The sequence below is a fragment of the Dermacentor albipictus genome, chromosome 9 (assembly GCF_038994185.2).
Source record: "Dermacentor albipictus isolate Rhodes 1998 colony chromosome 9, USDA_Dalb.pri_finalv2, whole genome shotgun sequence".
Taxonomy (NCBI): Eukaryota; Metazoa; Arthropoda; class Arachnida; order Ixodida; family Ixodidae; genus Dermacentor; species Dermacentor albipictus.
This window is the reverse complement of record NC_091829.1, coordinates 4,153,108-4,169,043: the sequence shown is the minus strand read 5'-3', so window position 1 is coordinate 4,169,043 and position 15,936 is coordinate 4,153,108. Positions and strand designations below refer to the sequence as shown.

At 48.5% G+C, this 15,936-nt stretch overlaps 1 protein-coding gene across 5 annotated transcripts in view; it reads left to right on the top strand.

The window, feature by feature from the left end:
• Positions 1 to 15,936, top strand: part of LOC135906118 (proteoglycan 4-like) — a 108,715-nt gene that overhangs the window by 27,544 nt on the left and 65,235 nt on the right. For all 5 annotated transcript variants that reach the window (XR_010565636.2, XR_010565637.2, XR_010565638.2 and 2 more), the window contains exons 5-6: positions 1,041 to 1,081; positions 1,515 to 1,599. Coding sequence is in view for 1 of the 5 variants with exons in the window: in XM_065437344.2 (XP_065293416.1) it covers positions 1,041 to 1,081; positions 1,515 to 1,599 (126 nt within the window). In the remaining 4 variants the exon portion in view is untranslated. The remainder of the gene's footprint in view (positions 1 to 1,040; positions 1,082 to 1,514; positions 1,600 to 15,936) is intronic.

The following is a 15,936-nucleotide window of genomic DNA, read 5'->3' as shown; positions in this document are numbered from 1 at the left end:
ACGCTAGAAAGTTTTCTAAACTCTTGTCATGCACCATCAACTGCCTATTGTCCTTAATGATTTGGAAAATAATGAGGACATTTGTTCTGTCAAAATACTTCTAAAAAACTTCAAGCGAAGATGAAGCATCAACATACAGTTGCCATTGCCATTTATTTGTTGCATTTGTCCTAATGTTTGTGCATGCTTGACAGTTTGTAGTCCTGATGGATATTTTCTTTGCAATGATATGAAGCTGAAACACATGCCTTAGACCAACCATTGTGGCTGTGGCATTTCGTTGCTGGGCGTTAGCTCGCAGGTTCGATTCGCTATGACTGCGTTTTAATACCAGCAGTGCGCAAGAACCAAAGCTTTGTGTTCACATTAGGTCCTGCACTACAACATGTACTAATAAATCAGTCAATCAATGTTACCAGTCTTTTGTGCCATCAGACATGAAAGGAGAAAGAGGTTCTACCAAAGGGAAGCTGTAAAAGCTGCAAGTTTTACCTTATCCTGTTATGTGATTACGTTACCAAAAACATGCTCTGCCTAAAATATATTAAACTTAAGAAGCATCCTGGGCATTCCCAGTATTGAGAGTAATGACTGGACAAATCATTATTCGACAAGCTAAGTGCTCTTTAACAGAGCTGCAATTTTACTAAAAGTGACTCAAAGTGACTGTTGGTGGTAGCCTATGTGGTAGCACTTATGTAACAAAACTCTTGTCTTAACAGCAAGCGCAGCATCTGATGAAGGTTCTGTTTTCCCTCTGCATTTAATGGACAGAGTGAATTATTTCTAAGGCCCTCTTGCCTCACCTCAATAATGGCTACTTGTTAGTGTGGTATGTTACCACTTACCAACAATGGATCAGGTTACACCTTTGATGTCACCCATGTTGGGCACATTGTGAGACCAGCTCTTATGCCAAGATTTGGCGCCATTAGAAGCTATCACTCTAAAGATGGTTGCACAGCTGCTACTGGTGCAAAATGTTAAGTGCTGTGACCTTGAGGCTGATTTGATAAACGCAGTCTTCTTGTCTGTTGCAGACCTTGGAAGAGCTCTATGAAGAGATGCCAACAGACGAGACGTAAGTGCGTGCCACTGGGGCTCACGATCAACCTACTTGGGATTCATTTTCCTTGCACTATGTACTGGAAGACACTAACAGGGACGAAATTAACACTGGTTATAAAGAGGACACGAAGTGACTCAGAGGAGCGCTTCATGTCCTCTTTACAAGCACTGTTTAGTGTCTTCCAGTACATAGCACAAGGAAAATGAATGCATACCAACTAGCACAATTCAACGCTCTTCTACTTTGGATTGTTTGTTCATAACGAGTGTGCAATAGTTTGCAAAATAGTAGTGTGCCAAATAGTATTTGTTCAACAACCAATAGTCTAAGCTAGTTAGAGTTGCTTGTCAGCTCTTAGCACAGCAGGAGAACAGTTTATATAAACTGCACGTCTGCATTGAAAATAACGAAGGTGTATGTAAGCAGCTGTAGTTTGCTTCCACAGTGCATCTGCCTTGCCACCTCCGATAAAGGTGCTGGACAACCTGCCCAGGCAAGACAAGCGTGACAGTGTATGCAAAGCATTTGGGGTAAGCATGCATCTATCACTGTGACATTAAGAAGCAGTTGAGTTGGTGAACATGTGATTAGATCACCTAATTTACCGTGTGCAAAATATACTGTTTTGTAAATTACTGAAACTAATGTGAATATCATGTCTTCCTGTTCATCAGTCGTGCTTTTACATGCAACTTTTTTTAAAGCGAAGGTTTCTTTTCCTCTTCCTTCGATTTTCCCGCTACTGCTGTCTTGTGTGCCACGTTGGGGGGTGGTTGAGGGTGTGCAGAATCTACTAGAGGGGTGCAAGAGAGCCGAAAGGCGACATCAGAAGGCATGCTAGTTTGGGGTCTCTTGAATAACAGAAAAAAAAAGTTTATGGTGGCATAATTTGAACTAGTGTCGTCCAGTGAAATAGCCTGGTGCTCTACCTCTTAGGCCACCAATGCAGTGATGAAACGAGTGAATATCAAGCTTACTACTCTTCGCTCTTGGCAGATCACAGGGTGACACTCACAAATGCATGAACGCATCAAAGCAAGACAACATGCCACATAGCAAAGCGTCTTATCAGCCACATTTACTTGAATGCGACAGAAGCACTAGAGCACATAGCGACAGTTGTGGACAAACTGGAAAAATGTAAGTGCAAAATATGGTATGGTAGGTTTATGCTATTTCTGAAAAATGAACGGAATGCAAGTTTCTCCATGCAGACGACAGACACAGGATATGGAAACACAAAGCTGCATTAACCCTCTGACCCCCAATCCCAAGCTGTACTCGTCATGGGAGGTTGTACCAATATCGCTAATGACGAGTCACACTCATGCAGCCTTATGTGCTGCTCCCACTGCCAAAGAAGAGTTACGGTCGGTAATTGGCTTTGGATTTAATTTTAACACAATGTTATCTCCTTTCTATAGTTCCTGACTCTCTTCTGTACTACATTGGCCCCGGTGGCAAAGAGGAGCCATCGTGGCGACTCAAGGTGATGTGAGCACGAGAGGGCTGTAGTAAAGCTTTAAGTGGTTCATGTGGACTGTTTCATGACCGCGGCAGCTTCTGTTGGTGGTAGGTGTCATATGCTCAATGAATCAGTTCATCGGCAATGTGCATTGAGTAGTGTGGTAGGGACCGTGAAATTTCGCTTCAAGCTTGTCAGAGAAACAAGGGGTCGGGCATGGAATGGACACAAATGAGCCAACAGAGAAGGTAGGGGCAGGTTTAGCCAGGACAAAGCGTTCTTTTTGTAGACCTTGTGTAAGGATGTAAATGAGCATGCTAGTTGACAGCACTCTTCGGCACATTGAGTGGGTTCTGAGGCGGGGTGGTACATGATGCATCGGGCAGTATAAAAGCATAGTATCCAGTATGGAAGAGAGCTCATGTTCATGTGGTAGAAAGAAAGGGAAAAATTCAGTGGTGGCTTGTGTGGCTGTGTTATAGGCATATGTCACGAAAGGAAGCAGCAAATCACAATTAGAATGGTGGGAGGTTATGTACATAGAGTGCATATAATCGAGTGTTTGATTAAAGCACGCCGTCAAGCCATTAGACTGAATGATAGCTTGTAGGGGTGCGATGAATAGTATTGCACTCACTTAGAAGCTCTTGGACAACTTGCAAAAGGAATATCTGGCCTCGGTCGCTAAGCAGCTTGTGTGGCGCGTCGTGGCAAAGAATGAAGCTCCGCAAGATGAACAAGGCAACATCACGAGCTGAAGCTGCTGGAAGAGGTGCAGTCTCGGCATATCGAGTGAGGTGGTTGACGGCCACAATAATCCACCAATTGCCCACTGGGGTGGAAGGAAGGGGTCCATACGGATCTATGCAGATTCTATCTGTCACGATCCACCCGGGTTTGTGAACGAGGGAGGGCTCGAGGTACCCTCCGTTAGATGGACGCTCCGCAGCGTGGTGGTGCTGAACGATGACTGACCGCCGAGCAGCTGTGCTCGTTGGTGTTTATTGCACTGCGGTGACCAATGTTGCCTGCCGAGCTTGGCAGGCCACCGAGCTTGGCGGCGAACAAACATTATGCCTGAGGGGGCGTCACATGCTTGCTACACCCCCCTTACCCCCACTTTGTTTGTTAAAGGGACACTAAAGGGAGACAAACAATAAAGCAGCTTAGATTAATGAAGCATTGTTTCAGAACTATGCAGGCAGTCATTTCAAAAAGATAGTTTGAATATTAGATGAGAAAGTGAAGGTCCAAGTATCAGTATTTGAATTTCGCGCCGAAACCCCAGCGTGACGTCAGGGATTCCAAAGTATGTTTTCGCATTTGGGCCGCGTTGGCGGAGTAAAGGTTCCGGAAACTTGCCATGTTTAATATCTGGTTCCTTTAGAACACAATGTAGTCAATCTGTACCGCTATATATAATTAGTAGGCCCTAGAAGATGCCATCAAAATCCAAGACGTCACAGCCCCCAGGTGCGGGAACTTAAGTAGGCGTCGCCACCCGTATTTCGTTTTTGCGCTTTTTCTGGCTTATCAAACATCTTATCGTTGTAAGAGTGGTGTTTTTGGTGTTGTAGAAAGGTAATTTACTGATGCAGAAGAAATCATTTTTCGCTTTAGTGTCCCTTTAAATAAAAGAAACAAATGTCCATGGTCAAAATACGAGGCTCTGCCTCCACCCTAGCTGGGTTGACGGTGCCTGCTATCCAGGTGAATAACGGTCCGGTGGCCTCCGCCGTCGAGTACTCCGCCTGTGCACCGGTGTTGACGGGTCGGGTGTGGCAACGCCGGGTGCTGCCTGAGCCAGCCTCGCTCCATCCAGAGGGTCCGTAGTGGTCGGCCTTGTGAGTGGTGCCGAGCTCGACACCGGTCAAATGGGTGCCGCACCACTGGCAATGGTTGCCGCCTCCGAGGTGGGCGGTGTCCCGCTGGAAGTGACTGGTGCTGCCACTAGTCCTCCTGCGAGCTGGAACTCAGAAGTGGCAGTCGAGGGTGCTGGCCAGGTCCCGAGGCGAGGCCTGACATGGTCAGCGTGTCTGTGCCACATGTGTTTGGGGTCAGCGTGTCTGTGCCACGAGCAGCGATGAAGCACTGGCAGGAGCCACCACCTGTCCGGCAGACCATGGTGGGCCAGGACGGAAGTTCCTGGCGAAAACTGGAGCTCCCAACTTTGGCAGGGGCCCGGGACGGCACCCTTGGTCAGCTGCCAGCTTCTGCTTCAGCTGCTTCAAGAGCACTGTGGATTGGAGGTCCGGATGCAAGACGACCAAGGGTGTCTTGACTATCCGACCCAGCAGGAGCTCACAGTGGGCACAGCTAGTGACATCGTGGGCCGTGGTTCGGTACTGACATAGTATCCGGGCAATCTGCGTCTGGAAATCCCCAGTCTGGCTCTTCTCGAGCTTGTCCTTGGTGGTTTGCACCACCCGCACGGCTGCACCATTTGAAGCAGGGTGCTACGGCGGAACCATCATCCGAAGGATTCCGTTCTTCGTCAGCCAGGCCAGGTGCCGCACCACTGTGCGGCACTCTGTGCTGGCGAAAGCAGGATCATTGTCGGACATGATGACATCCGGCAACCCCTGGGCAGCGAAGACCTGTCGTAGCGCTGCAATGGTCGCGCCTGCTGATGGAGTGGTGACAGGTAGAACCTCCACCCACTTCAAAAAGGCGTCCATTACCACCAGGAAGTAATGGCCCTTGAAGGGTCCCCCAAAATCCACATGTAGGCGGGACCAAGGTCTCTGTGGGAAAGGCCAGGGGGTGATTTCCACATGACGCGAGGCTCACTGATGCTGCTGGGAGATTTGGCAGCCCTGCACCAAGTGAGCGATGTCCTGGTCCAGGCCAGGTTACCAAACATGGGGCCGGGCCACCATCTTGGTCTTTTCTATGCCAGGATGACCTGCGTGCAGCAACTCCAGAACCCTTGACCAAAGACTTTGTGGGATCACCACCCTAAAACCCCACACTAGGCAGCCCTGCTGCAAGTTCAGCTCAGCCGCCTTGTGGCTATAGGCCTGCTGCACCAATTCCTCTCCGCGGGACACCGTCTTGACCACCTGAGACAGGACTGGGCTGGTCGCTTGAGATACCGCAGATCTGGAGAGCACCTCCGGGTACGCGTGTTCCAGCATGAATACTTCGGCAGGTTCTGGAACAGCATCAGACACCTCTGGCAGGGGCAGGCAGCTCAGGGCATCAGCAGGTCCCAGGTCCTTTCCCGGGCGGTAAACCAGCTGGTAACTGTAAGCTGCCACCCTCAAGGCCCAGCGTACCACTCAAGGTGATGCCTGCACAGGAACTGCCTTGTCAGGCCCCAGCAGCCCCAAAAGCAGCTTGTGGTCTGTGACCGCCTCGAACTTCCGGTTCCACAGATACTGGTGGAAGCGTTCGACACCGAACATGAGGGCCAAACCTTCCTTGTCCAGCTGGCTGTAACGTTGCTCTGCAGCATGAAGCCATCGAGAAGCAAACGACACAGGGCGTTCCTGACCAGCTTTTTCCCGCTGTGCCAGGATGGCTCCCACACCGTATGGCAACGCATCTACGGTAAAGACGACAGGCTTAGCATGATCGAAGTGCACCAGCACTGGAGCCTTGGTGATTAGCTCCTTGCTGCGCTTGAAGGCCCGGTCCTGCTCCTTCTTCCAGACCCATTGCTGACCATCTCGAAGAGCGGCTGTAGATGCTCCGACAGGTTCGACAGAAAACTCCTGTAGAAGTTGAGGCCAAGGTAGCTCTGAAGCTCCTTCTTGTTCTGGGGCTTAGGTGCCTTGAGCACAGCATCAACTATGCGGGAAGCCAGGGCTAGGCCTGCCTGGGAAATGACATGTCCCAAGTGCTCAACAGTGGGGGCCAGGAAAATGCACTTTTCCAGCTTGGGCTTGAGGCCGGCATCCTGCAGTCGTGCCAGGACGTTGTGCAGGTTCTGCAGGTGGTTCCCGTCGTCGCTGCCAATAACCCACGTGCCTCATGCCCCTGAAGAGGTTGTCCATCTCCCTCTGGGATATGGCAGGGGCCGAGGCCAGGCCAAACAGTAAGCGCGTGCACTGAAAGATCCCCAAAGTTGTCGATATTGTGACATACTTCTGGGAGGTATCCTGGAGCACCAGCTGCTGGTAAGCATCTCTGAGGACGAGCTTGGTAAACTTCTGTCCACCGGACAATGCTGACCAGAGATCTTCAATCCGGGGCAGCGGGTACTTCTCGACGGTAGCGACGGGGTTGATGGTAACTTTGAAATCCCCGCAGATCCTGACACTGCCGTCTTGCTTGAGGACTGGTACGATGGGAGCGGCCCAATCAGATGTCTTGACAGGTACCAGGATGCCCTCTCGCTGTAACCGTTACAGCTCCTGGGTGACCCCGTCCTTCAGGGCGAACGGCAGTGGGCGAGGCTTGAAAAAACGTGGCCGGGCTCCCTCAGGTACATAGATGCCAGCCATCATGCCGGCAAATGTGCCCACCCCTGGCTAGAAGAGGGACTTGAACTCGATCAGAAGGCTGGGGACGTTTTTCACCACAAGCACGCTGGTTTCCTGGTACTCTGGCACACAAACGCCCAGTGCATGAATCCAGTTTCGGCCCAGCAGCGTCGGCGACAACCCCTTCGTTAAGAAAGGGGAAGGCCAGGAAGGCCTCCACATCGCGGCCAAGGCCACGATGTGGAGGCCTTCCTGGCCTCCACATCCGCAAGGGTATGCCTCCACGCCCGCCGCAAGGGCCTCCACGCCCGCCGCAAGGGCCTCCACGCCCGTCGCAAGGGCCTCCACGCCCGTCGCAAGGGTATGCGACGGGCGTACGGCCCCGTCGCATACCCTTGCCACGGCTACCCTGGCGGCGGGCTTGTGTGGTACCTAGGCATAAATCAGGCTGCTGCTGCTGTTTACTGTTCATCCTTCCCCTTCGGCATACACATGCCAGGTGGCCAGTTTTCCCGCACGTAAAGCATTGTGCTTGAGAGAACAGGCACTGTGAGGGGGTGAGCTGGACACCGCAAAGTTTGTAGTGGGCCAGGCATGTGACAAGTTATTTTCCAGCATTGACACTCAATGCAGGAAGGAATGTACTTGCGGACGTATGTGTACATTTCACGCCAGTAGAATCACTGGCGAAGTCTTCCATAATTACTAGCACATCTAATCAAGACTTACTAGGAGGACATTAACTGTTTACAGCAATGGTGCGACCGGTGGTTAATGGAACTTAATCCTAAAAAATGCAACTTGATGGTATTTTCCCATCGGCGCGACCCATTTCCTTACCAATACACAATAACATTCCCGTGTGTGCTGCGCAGTCTTACAACTACCTAGGTGTTACTATATCTAGCGACTTATCCTGGCGAACACACGTCAGTAACATCATTTCATCTGCTAACAAATCGGTGGGTTTTCTCAAGCGTCATCTAAAACGCGCCCCCAAACCTGTTAAACTACTGGCCTACCAGTCAATAGTCCGACTGAAATTGGAATATGCATCCGCCATATGGAATCCGCACCAAACCTATCTCATTACTGCACTCGAAGCCGTTCAAAACCGTGCCACAAGGTTCATCCATTCTAATTATTCATATGACGTGAGCATATCTTACTTAAAGAAAGAATTGAATTTACTTCCCCTTTGTACGCGCCGGTGCACTGGAACCCTTTCACTTTTCCATAAGTTTTATCACAGCTCGCCTAATCAACCACCCTATATCCTCCCCGCAGCCCGAACATCTCATCGCATACGCCACACTTTTCAAGTGGGCCGCCCTTGCATGCGCACTGTTACCTTTTCCGCCTCATTCTTTTGCCATGCCGCTACAGATTGGAACAATCTGCCCCACCAAATCTCCACCATCATTTGCCCTTCTACGTTCATGGAGAGTGTCGCTGCACACTTTTCACAATAGAAATGACTTGTGTTAATAGACTTATATGCTCGTGCAACTTTAGTTTGTGTTACTTAGTTCTATGTATTTGCGCTGATGTATGTAACCCTTTAGCACGTGCAGTTTTTTGTTGTTGTTTGCGTGTTCACTTATGTATTATGCAAATTATCTACTAATGTATTCCCACCCCTTATGTAATACCCCTATCAAGGGGTCTTTAAGGTAATAAATGAAATGAAAGGTTTCAAAACGCCAATTTGCGAGTTGTGTGGGTCTGCGTGGAAGTGCGTGCACAGGTCGGAGCGCAAATGGCAAGGTATAACAACCATTTGTGACCATCTGGGTGATAGTTGCAGCGGTACAACATGATGTCCCAGAGTGCATAATGAGCTACTTGGCGATGAAGGGCGCAAAAGAGCTATGGGGATGGTGTCGCCGGAGGCATGGAGAGAATGTTCAAAAGCGACGTTATCCAAGGATCCCTGCGATACTCTGAAGGCATGTCAGTGATATTGATGTTAACGGAAGAAGTTGCGGAAGGGGAAACAGGTGCAACGTCGGAAGGCACAGGTGAGCGGAAGAGTGTGTTGGTGTGAGCGTGCTTGCGACCTGAGCAGTAAATGACGTGAATATCAAATTCTTGTAAACATAGCGCCTAGCATCCAAGTCGACCCGACGGATACCTTAATGAAGCCAGCCAACAGAACAAAGTAAGGATTGGCGACGACATCAAATGAATGACCATACAAGTAAGGGTGAAATTTCTGCAATGCCCAATCAATTGCCAAACATTCGTTTTCGGTAACCAAGTACTTGCACTCTGCCTTAGTGACGGCACGACTTGTATATGCAATTACGTACTCAGAGAAACCCAGCTTTCATTGGGCAAGGACAGCGCCAAGTTCGATCCCTCTGGCATCCATGTGCACCTCAGTTGGAGCGGTAGGGTAGAAGTGAAGTAGAATGGGTGGGGAAGTCAGGAGACGACATGATGTTGTGAAAGCCTGATCACGTGCCGGCGACCAACCAGACACCCATCGCTGGTGAGCAGCTTTGTCAGTGATGCTATTATGGAAGCGAAGTTCTTCACAAAATGGTGAAAGTTTGAGCACAGACAAAGCAAACTGCAAGGCACTTTCATGGCGGTAGGTTTTGGGAATTCAGCAACAGGACAAAGTTTCTGCGAATAGGGAAGGGCGCCATCCTTCAAGACTACGTGGCCCAGTATGGTGAGTTTGCGAGCTCTAATCTGGCAATTCTTGATGTTAAGCTGAAGTCCTGCACATGTCAAACAGCTCAATACTTCGTAAAGACAACCGAGGGGACTGTCGAATCAGGGGAAAAAATGTCACCGTCATCCAAGTAGCACTGGCATGTCTTTCATTTTAACTTGCACAAGACTGTCCATCATCCTTGCGAATATTGCTTGGGGCATTACCTAGACCGCAGGGCATAACATTAAATTTCTGAAGCCCACCAGGAGCTACAAAGGCAGTTTTCACCATTGTCATGAAACAGTCCACATGATCCACTTAAAGCCCTACTACAACCCTCTTAGCTACAGAACAGGTACTCGGCTTTAACTCAGGAAGAGGACCTTAGTGTTGAAGCAATGAACGACAATCTTATGGGCATCATTAAGGAGTGTGCAATAGAAGTTGGTGGTAACTCCGTTAGACAGGATATCAGTAAGCTATCGCAAGAGATGAAAGATCTCATCAAGAAATGCCAATGTATGAAAGCCTCTAACCCTACAGCTAGAATAGAATTGGCAGAACTTTCGAAGTTAATCAACAAGCGTAAGACAGCTGACATAAGGAAGTATAATATGGATAGAATTGAACATGCTCTCAGGAACGGAGGAAGCCTAAAAGCATTCAAGAAACTAGGAATTGGCAAGAATCAGATGTATGCTTTAAGAGACAAAGCCGGCAATATCATTACTGATATGGATGAGATAGTTCAAGTGGCTGAGGAGTTCCATAGAGATTTATACAGTACCAGTGGCACCCATGACGATAATGGAAGAGAGAATAGTCTAGACGAATTTGAAATCCCGCAAGTAACGACTGAAGAAGTAAAGAAAGCCTTGGGAGCTATGCGAATGGGGAAGGCAGCTGGGGAGGATCAGGTAACAGCGGATTTGCTGAATGATGGTGGGCAGATCGTTCTAGAAAAACTGGCCACCCTGTATACACAATGCCTCATGACTTCGAGCGTACCGGAATCTAGGCAGAATGCTAACATAATCCTAATCCATAAGAAAGGGGACGCCAAAGACTTGAAAAATTATAGACCGATCAGCTTACTGTCTGTTGCCTACAAAGTATTTACTAAGGTAATTGCAAATAGAATCAGAAACACCTTAGACTTCTGTCAACCAAAGGACCAGGCAAGATTCCGTAAAGGTTACTGAACAATAGACCACATTCACACTATCAATTAGGTAATAGAGAAATGTGCGGAATGTAACCAACCCTTATATATAGCTTTCATTGATTACGAGAAAGTGTTTGAGTCTGTCGAAGCCTCAGCAGTCATGGAGGCATTACGGAATCAGGGTGTAGACGAGCCGTATGTAAAAATACTGAAAGATATCTATAGTGGCTCCACAGCCACCGTAGTCCTCCATAAAGAAAGCAACAAAATCCCAGTAAAGAAAGGCGTCAGACAGGAAGATACGATCTCATCAATGCTATTCATAGCGTGTTTACAGGAGGTATTCAGAGACCTGGATTGGGAAGAATTAGGGATAAAAGTTGATGGAGAATACCTTAGTAACTTGCGATTCGCTGATGATATTGCCTTGCTTAGTAACTCAGGGGACCAATTGCAATGCATGCTCTATGACCTGGAGAGGCAAAGCAGAAGAGTGGGTTTAAAAATTAATCTGCAGAAAACTAAAGTAATGTTTAACAGTCTCGGAAGAGAACAGCAATTTACAATAGGCAGCAAGGCACTGGAAGTTGTAAGGGAATACATCTACTTAGGGCAGGTAGTGACGGCAGATCCGGATTATGAGACAGAAAGAATCAGAAGAATAAGAATGGGCTGGGGTGCGTTTGGCAGGCATTCTCAGATCATGAACAGCAATTTGCCATTATCCCTCAAGAGAAAAGTGTCTAATAGTTGTGTCTTACCAGTACTCACGTACAGGGCAGAACCTGGAGATTTACGAAAAGGGTTCTACTCAAATTGAGGACGACGCAACGAGCTATGGAAAGAAGAATGATAGGTGTAACGTTAAGGGATAAGAAAAGAGCAGATTGGGTGAGGGAACAAACGCGAGTTAATGACATCTTAGTTGAAATCAAGAAAAAGAAATGGGCATGGGCAGGGCATGTAATGAGGATGGAGGATAACCGATGGTCATTAAGGGTTACGGACTGGATCCCAAGGGAAGGGAAGCGCAGCAGGGGGCGGCAGAAAGTTAGGTGGGTGGATGAGATTAAGAAGTTTGCAGGGACGGCATGGCCACAATTAGTACATGACCGGGGTTGTTGGAGAAGTATGGGAGAGGCCTTTGCCCTGCAGTGGGCGTAACCACGCTGATGATGATGATGATGACAACCCTCTTGTGCTCGCATCGCCTTGAGTCGCCAGGATGGTTCCTCTGCATCGCCGGGGCCAATGTAGTGCAGAAGAGAGTCAGGAACTATAGAGAGGAGATAACATTGTGTTAAAATTAAATCCAAAGCCAATTACCGACCGTAACTCTTCTTTGGCCGTGGGAGCAGCACATCAGGCTGCATGAGTGTGACTCGTCATTAGCGATATTGGTACAACCTCCCATGACGAGTACAGCTTGGCATTGGGGGTCAGAGAGTTATTGCAGCTTTGTGTTTCGACATCCTGTGTCTGTTGTCTGCATGGAGAAACTTGCATTCTGTTTATTTTTCAGAAAAAGCATAAACCTACCATATCATATTTTGTATTTTCATTTTTACAGTTTGTCCACAACTGTCGCTATGTCCTCTAGTGCTTCTGTCGCATTCAAGTAAATGTGGCTGATAAGACACTTTGCTATGTGGCATGTTTTCTTGCTTTGATGCGTTCATGCATTTGTGAGCGTCACCCTGTGAGCTGCCAAGAGTGAAGAGTAGTAAGCTTGATATTCACTCGTTTCACCACTGCATTGGTGGCCTAATGGGTGGAACACCCGGCTATTTCACTGGAGGACACTACTTCAAATTATGCCCTCATAAACTTTTTTTTTTCGGTTGTTCCAGTCTGGCCTTATTGAGCTGACAAGTGCAGAGCATATTTTGCGCGATAACAATCATGTCTGCAAAGTATTACATCACTTCGTGCCACAGAGAGGCTTGAAATTTCAATCCGAACGCCGTTTCCCTATTCACTCGCGGCAAACCCGCCCGGAGAGGCACGGTGACTCGGTCGGGCTCCTGCGTCTACGTAATCGTGTCCGCAGTGTGACGTCGCTCGTGGTGACACGTGACTTCGAGAATTATTCAAGACATCTGTTATCTGTGCGATCTGTTGCTTGAATTGTTGAATTGGAAATAATAAAGCACACAAACTGAATGTATGCGTGTTTTTTGTTTTACTTACCACTGAAGCAAGAGAGATGTACTACCGCTTCATTTGCTTGTTCCCACGGTCATGCGGTCACATGCGGAGGTATCGAAACTATGCCATTTTATACTGTGTCCCAGCACGTGATCACTCTCAGCGATCCGCTTGTTCTGTCTCAGTATTCGTGTAGCACTGAATTGTACCGCTAGTCATGTTTCCTTGTGCACCGCACGTAAAATCGTGCGCTGCGCGAACAAGACAACAGCTCGTGCGCGATGCTGTCAGCGGAAATTCGTAGCGCCGAGAACAAAAAAAAGCAAGGAGCAAGAAAAATTCATGCTTGGCCTGTGACGTATGCATCACACGATCCTTGAGGTCCGGTATGGGAGAACGCAGGGAAAGAATTTTGCTTGCGTAGGCTAGATGGGGCTAGTGGAGAGAGCGTCTTGCTTGGCAGTGGAGCCCGCCTGTGGAAGTCATGGGTTCGCAGCACTGAATTATATATGTCTCGGTTATTAATGAGCCGATTCGAAAAACTTGTGTGGCAGAGCGCTCCCTAGAGGTCACGTAACAACTTCCAGCATATAACCAAAATTTGCTACGGAACCTGGTGAGGGGCTCTTTAAGTCTAGTGATGAAAATAATTAGGGCTGCTTGCAGGCAGTCTAGAACATCATCGATGCATGACAGGGTATAGACAACTTTGTGCCTAACTTTGTTTAATTGGCAGTAATTGACGCAGAAGTGGCTCGAGCTGGCCTTTTTTCTTGACAAGAACAACAGGCGATGACCACAAGCTGCAGGACGGCTGAATGATGCCACGCTGAAGCAGGTCATCAACTTGTTCGGAGATCACTCGATGCTCAGGAGGGGATTTGGGTAAGGGCACTGTCGCAGAGGCGCATGGGACCCGGTGTCAATCAGATGGACATGTGTGCGTTTGACCTAATGACGTCTTCTGGTAATCACACGAGCCACAAAACTGGTGTAGAAGTGCAGGAAGTTTCTCATGGTGCGCCTCTGCAAGTTCATCGTCGATGGCAGAGCTAAACATACTTAAAGGTGAGCGATCACATGTACCAGTAGAAAGGGTGTCATATGTAAGAGGCATGCAGCACGGAAAGGAAGAAGAGGACGATGTGCACATATCAGTCCGAATGGCACGAGCCCTCTAGGTGCTGGATCCGAGCTGTGATCAAGGGAGAAGCGGCGTCGAGCTGGGATTATCGACATGGCTTTGGGCCAAGAAGGTTGTAGCGTCAGCACCGCACTGGCGACAGGAGCCATGGAGGTTCGGTCAAGTCTGTGACGCTGGCGGTCCAGGGTGTGGCCGTCGACCTCATCGATGTTCGAGCGAGGCTCCTTGGACCTGCTGTAGCCTCTCACGGCAGTGCTGGGCACTCCAGGAAGGATCCCCCTTCAGAGGCAGACCAGCATGTACGATAGTCTATGGGGCGTCTCATTGGCACTTGAAGATGAAGTAGTTGCAGAACTCGAAGTTAGGCCTAACCAGTGAGGCCGGGGTGCCACGTCACAGATGGAGTTTGGGACACCAACATCAGAGACGGACGAGTTGACTGACCAACACCAAGGCAGACAGTTTATGGAGTCGGCGAGAACACCAACAATGATGAAGATCCAGCACACTGAGGACAAAAGTCAGTAAGAACGGTCCTTTTTACTAGCGTCGCAGCCATAGGCTAGGGTGGCCTGACTTTTGCTTAGTAAATGCCAAGGTCTAGCATAGCCGGTAATAAGGACATGTTTAATGATTATTAAGTAGGTTGCGTAAGTGTCAGTATTTCTTTATTGTGTTTTATTTTGAGTTTGGGGTAGAGTGTTATTAATATCTTTTTGGCAGTGCTGCTTCGCGCCTCGCAATCACATCTCTCATAAGATCCACATGCTCCAGAGATAAGTGACAGATGACAAGGGGTCAGGGTACTAAGTTGCAAGTTGTCCGTGTCGTCAAGGCAGAAGATGGAGTATACGTAGAATGCCTGAACTGCGCCTATACACTCTCCATGGAGTAAGGTTGAGGGAACTGGAAACGGATTTGTAACAAAAAAGGATGTAGTGCCGGTGGGCATGTCAAGAACGGCAAATAATAATGCGAGATCCTTGTGCTGTTGAACCGTCTCAGAGGGTGTAAATAGAACTATTGAATTACCAATACCAGCACAGGACATGGGGACAAGGACTGTACTCACTGGGTGGTATGTTCGTATCGTTGGTGACCTACAACTTTTTCAACGTAGGTTCAGACGGCGCGGAACACAATGTAGATAACACTACCTCGGCACAAGTGCAGTCAATAACAGCATGATGGTGAAAGAGGAAATCCCAAACGAGGATAGTGTCATGCGAACAGGCCGGCAGCACGAGAAACTCGGTGGGATACACAACATCTTGAATGATGGTGCGGGCTGTGCTGGCAGCTGATGGCTGAATATGGTGTACGCTGGCAGTATGGAGGGACAATCCCTTTGACGTTGTGGTAACCTTCCTAAGCAATTGGCAAAGTTTTATATCTGTCACTGAAAGGGCAGCGCCAGTGTCCACAAGTTCAAGGGTGCGAAAGCCATCCACAAAACCTTCGATAAGGTTTGCCGGAGAAATTTGAGGACTTGAATATTTCGATGACGAGACAGTTCGTGCCTTGGGAACTGTGGCATCTAGTTTTCCATGTGAGAAAGGCATAGTCTACGGCACATGGGTGACAGAGAGCGACAGCAGGCTGTTGGGGATTCGTGGGTAGCTGAGGGCAGGCATTCCAGTGAAGAGGATTGTTGAAGCTGTGCAGTTAAAGCGTCTAAGATCGTATGCAGACAGGCGCGTGGCACCAGTTTGAAAAGCAGGGCAACGGCTACAGAGGCATGCCACATGTCCTGCATAACTGCAAAATTAACATATAGGGCGATTGTCCGCAGTGTGCCATAAATTCGAACATATGGGGACTGGTCGGCTTGACAGAACTGATAGTGGCTGAAC